At 32.8% G+C, this 5,000-nt stretch overlaps 1 protein-coding gene across 2 annotated transcripts in view; it reads right to left on the bottom strand.

The window, feature by feature from the left end:
• LOC136836105 (plexin-B-like) overlaps nt 1-5,000 on the bottom strand; it is a 243,434-nt gene that overhangs the window by 70,180 nt on the left and 168,254 nt on the right. For both annotated transcript variants that reach the window (XM_067100093.1, XM_067100094.1), the window contains exon 4: nt 1,507-1,639. In XM_067100093.1, the coding sequence (XP_066956194.1) occupies nt 1,507-1,639 (133 nt within the window). The remainder of the gene's footprint in view (nt 1-1,506; nt 1,640-5,000) is intronic.

The following is a 5,000-nucleotide window of genomic DNA, read 5'->3' as shown; positions in this document are numbered from 1 at the left end:
AATTCAAATAAAGTTGTCCACGGCATACTTCCATGGAACGACGGCCCCGACCTCAAGTTATCCAGTAGGTTTCCTAGATATGACCTACATTCATACCTCACGATAAGAAACGAAAAGTTCCGGCATGAGATATCCAGTGAAAAGCTTTCCACAGTTTCAAACCAAAGACAAGAGATAGTATCTCTGTGTTGAAGGTCTGTGGCGCAGTGGCTAGGGGCTAAACGTTCTTCTCCGTTAACTGGGTGTTTGAAGCTTGGTGAGGAGGGAGAAAAATATATTTTTTCAATTTCATTTCCTATTAGGATTTTCAAGCATTTTTAGTTTATAAAAAATAAGAAATCGAAAAGTTGGCTAATTATTTCATGTATTTTTTGGTAAACAAACAGGTGTCAAAATAATTCTTGCTAAACAAGGACGAACATTGATTTCCAGAAAAAGTCAGTTAGACGATAAATGAGAGAGGGAAGGAGCGTTCATTCACATCCCGTAATTCTTTTTGATTTGGTCTGTAGTCGAAGGCATCTTATTAGCTCTCTTCACGAGTGGGAGTGGTGGAAAGGTTCAGCAAACAGAGGGGTGAAAACAAATGTGCTAAAAGGATAAATGGTACAGATTTACAATCGGTTTCGTATTCAGGAAAATGCTGAAGAGATCAGGTCACACCCACGCTGTATTTTAATACAATATTACAGCAGCTGGTAGGCTATACTTAAGAGCGCAAACAAACATTGAAATATTACTTATATATATACAGTATATATATATTATATATGTATGTATGTATGCATGTATATGTATGTGTATATATATATATATATATATATATATATATATATATATATATATATATATATATAAATAACATACACATGTATATTTATATATAACAGCAAAAAGGGTATTAACTGGAGCTGATGCGAAAACAAATGCATTTTCCTTCAAAAGTTCTTTATCTGACTAATTGCTCTGTCGGTGAGCAAAATGAATTTGGGCATAATTTTTTTCAACTGTTCAACATAAGGATTTGAGAGACACAGTAACCTCCTCCACTTAATGGTTGCCAAGTATTTAGTGAGGAACGAGGTATTAACTTACAATATTACACCTGTTATGTAGAGAATTTGATTAGTGATATTTAAGGTAATGTAAATACTACATACATACATACATACATAAAAACACACATTTTTCATACCACGTTAACAGCCTTATAAAAAAAAAATGTCACTTCGTTGTCTCATCCAATGCGTTTCCACGTATTCAAAGAAAAATCCACGCACCCAAAATAAATGCCAATATTTCCCTTGGAAAGAGAATTTAATATGAATGTGTTTACTTCAAGACAATTTATCTATTGAGAATTACCTTGCAAACTATGTACAATGTGTATATATCAATCTTAAACTGACTAAAACTTAAAACCTGAAAACTATGTACTAAGTACTCATATCAATTTTAAACTAAATAATACTCAAAGCCAAAAGTACCCAAGAAAAATGAACTTACCGTGGCATCGTGGTCGATGGGCAAGCGATCGGGAAGAATCATTTCGAAGTCTATGCACTGTTGGCCCGACCCGAAACTCAGCCATCGTGGGGAAGAGAAAGTGGCCTTTTGGCAGGCGCTCTGGACTGTGCACCTGCAATAAACAAACAGTTAAATCAGATTGATAAGTTATCAAATACTGAAACGTTAATAAAACAGTATTGCTAAAAATTTACAACATGAATAAATTAGCAGTGGAATCAGTAAAAATAAGGCGTAAAACTTTGAAGTCTCACCGTGATGATAAAATATTAAAAATGAACTTCTTGAAGTCTCACCGTGATGATAAAATATTAAAAATGAACTATCATAAAACATAATAATCATTATATCAACAAAAACCAACCTCCCCCTCCCCCAAAAAATAAAGAAAGCGCTAAGAGACCGCAAAATAAAATAAAGCTAAATTAACATGCGGATCTGGATTCGGACCCGGATTCGGATCCGGATCACTCAAAGTACATTGAACTACTCCTTGGCCCAGCCCCTCCTTTCACAAAATTTCACTGAAATTAATTCGTTAATATGTTTTCATTCATATCTTAGGGGAAGACAAATATACAGAACTCGCACGGGTGAAAATGCATATAACATCCCCTGCCTCCGGAGGTAATGAAAGATCAGCCTATCACAAAAAAAGTAATCATATTAATAAACACAGTTTCTAGAGATACGAAACCGAATGAGAAAGTTTACCCCGACGCATAAAATACTTTCACAGGCTGTAGTTTATCGAATGAATTCTTTATCTGCCAATACTGGACCAACTTTAAGCGTCTGTCAAAAAGTCCACCAGCTGAAAGTTAAAAAGTGCGACGCGGAGCGGCTGCATGAAATATCTATAGTAAATCAAAAGTTTTTCTGGTGTATGTGGTTTATTCACAGGTACAAGCTCTGAATAAAAAATCATGCTTGACCATTCCCTATACAACTCGTGGTGATAAAGAGGTTAGTGGCAAGGGTAACCCAATGAGTCGAGGAAGACAAAAATGGGGATAAAAAAACAAGACTTACTTCTTGGGACTAAAATATTAAGTGTGTATGGGAAACGGATTCGAGAAGAGAACTCTTACATTTTACAGAGGGAAGAAAGAAACAAATCACTAAACCGTATAACTCCAAGAAACGAAAATCTCCGTAAATATGGGAAAAACTGGTCTGACTGTTAGCGAGGCCTCTTGAGAGGTAATTTCCATTTCAGTTATAATTCTACTGTTTCGACGAAGAATCAAAAGAGCTATTAAAACAACAGCAACAACAACAACGACAATAATAATAATAATAATAATAATAATAATAATAATAATAATAATAATAATAATAATAATAATAATAAATTTCTGTTGTAAGAAATACGCTGTCTATATCCACAAATTATGAGCATTGGCCGACTACTGACCAATATTGATGTGCAGGAAAAGCGAATTATAAGAAATATTGAGAAAATTCAGCATAAAATCATTTCGCATAATCCAACCATATTATTCAACAAAACTTGCCTCAAAGAGGGTCTTCTTCCTTATAATAATAATAATAATAATAATAATAATAATAATAATAATAATAATAATAATAATAATAATAGCATTTCCAAGCACTGAAATATACAATAACAAATACTCTACATCCTTCGCGTCCAAAAACAAAAAGATAAAAAAAATAAAAACCACATCGCAAATCACGGCCTAAAATAGACCATTCATATAGCCTGCAATTCATAATTTCATTATGATACTAATGACAATAATTAACTTCTGAAATCTAATTCCAATTTGCTTTATATTGTAGCACACATTTACTATAATTAGTCCCTATGAAACTAAGTTAGGGCTGATTTTCTAAACAAAATATGCAAAATAAATCAAATTCAATGGTCATATTGATTATTTATTTGCAAGTTATTCATTATGTTTACTTAATTTATCGCAAGGCAATTTTTCAAGGGCTTTTCATATTAACGAACAAAGGGAAAACTGAAAAAAATAAAGAACTTTTCGAACATTTTGAAACCATATAAAAGAATTACAGTTCTAGAAGTCGCTCCATATTTTTTGCCTAAATACTCTGGCAAAGAGAGAGAGAGAGAGAGAGAGAGAGAGAGAGAGAGAGAGAGAGAGAGAGAGAGAGAGAGAGAGAGAGAGAGAGAGAGGGGTGAAGGTTGGCTTCAAAAAGCCAGAACTTTCCTTTTACATTGATCTTTTCTACGCGAAAATTTGCAGGACTCACAATCTCATCCCTTTCCGGCCCATATGTATGAGGAACCTTGACTAAACCTTTGCTTTCTGACTCTGATTAAACTCAAACAGGGCAACGTGGTTCAGGTTTAGCACGATAGAGTTTGCTTATGGGCATTTAAATATGTACATTTAGTACACGTACTGGGGAATGCCAGTAGACAAATAATGCACGTTATAAGGTTTAAGAAGAAATGTCTTGCCATGCCATTTAAATTTCTATTGCCTACTGTCAAATGTCGACTCCAATACTCACATTCGTTAATTTTGGTCTAATTACGTAACAGCGTTTAGTATGACCTTATTACGGAATACACTTTAGTATGACCTGATATATATATATATATATATATATATATATATATATATATATATATATATATATATATATATATTCATATATATGTATATGTATATATATATATGTATATAAATATAACTATATATATACACTATATATATATAAATATATATATATATATATATATATATATATATATATATATACATATATATATATATATGTATATATATGTAATATAAATATAACTATATATATACATATATATATATATATATATATATATATATATATATATATATATATATATATATATATAATATATAATGTGTGTGTGTGTCAAGCAGATTCATCTCATGAAGGAAAGACAAAACTCGCACGAACGAAAAATACAAAATACACAAACAACACAACTATAAATTTCGACGGACGCACACCCACTAGCACAACCACTGGCTTAGTTCAATTAGGCCTGAATGAGAAAACACAAAAGCGTTCGGCAACAATGACAACGGAAACAACGACGACAGCAACAGCATCATCTCGCTCCCTATCTCCAAAAGCCATAACAACGTCCTGGCACTCGAAAGAAGGAAGGCTTCCTTATAAATGAGACACAAACGTAGTTCTCATAAGGTTGAACCCACAAGAAGAATGTATTGTTACAGAGCTCCATAAGACACCTCTCTCTCTCTCTCTCTCTCTCTCTCTCTCTCTCTCTCTCTCTCTCTACTTTTATTGATTTCAACATTTACGTTCACATTCTTCCTGCCTCAGATACAGTGGAAGGGCATAACGGTCTAGTTATAGTTAACACAGGATAAACTACGGCCATTTTATACACGTAAAAAATGGAACAAGAAAATAAAATCAATTTATCTCCAGGAAAATTTATCATGCACACACATATATACATAATA

Source organism: Macrobrachium rosenbergii, chromosome 56, assembly GCF_040412425.1.
Source record: "Macrobrachium rosenbergii isolate ZJJX-2024 chromosome 56, ASM4041242v1, whole genome shotgun sequence".
Taxonomy (NCBI): Eukaryota; Metazoa; Arthropoda; class Malacostraca; order Decapoda; family Palaemonidae; genus Macrobrachium; species Macrobrachium rosenbergii.
The sequence above is the reverse complement of the archived record's forward strand: the minus strand, read 5'-3'. Positions and strand labels throughout refer to the sequence as shown.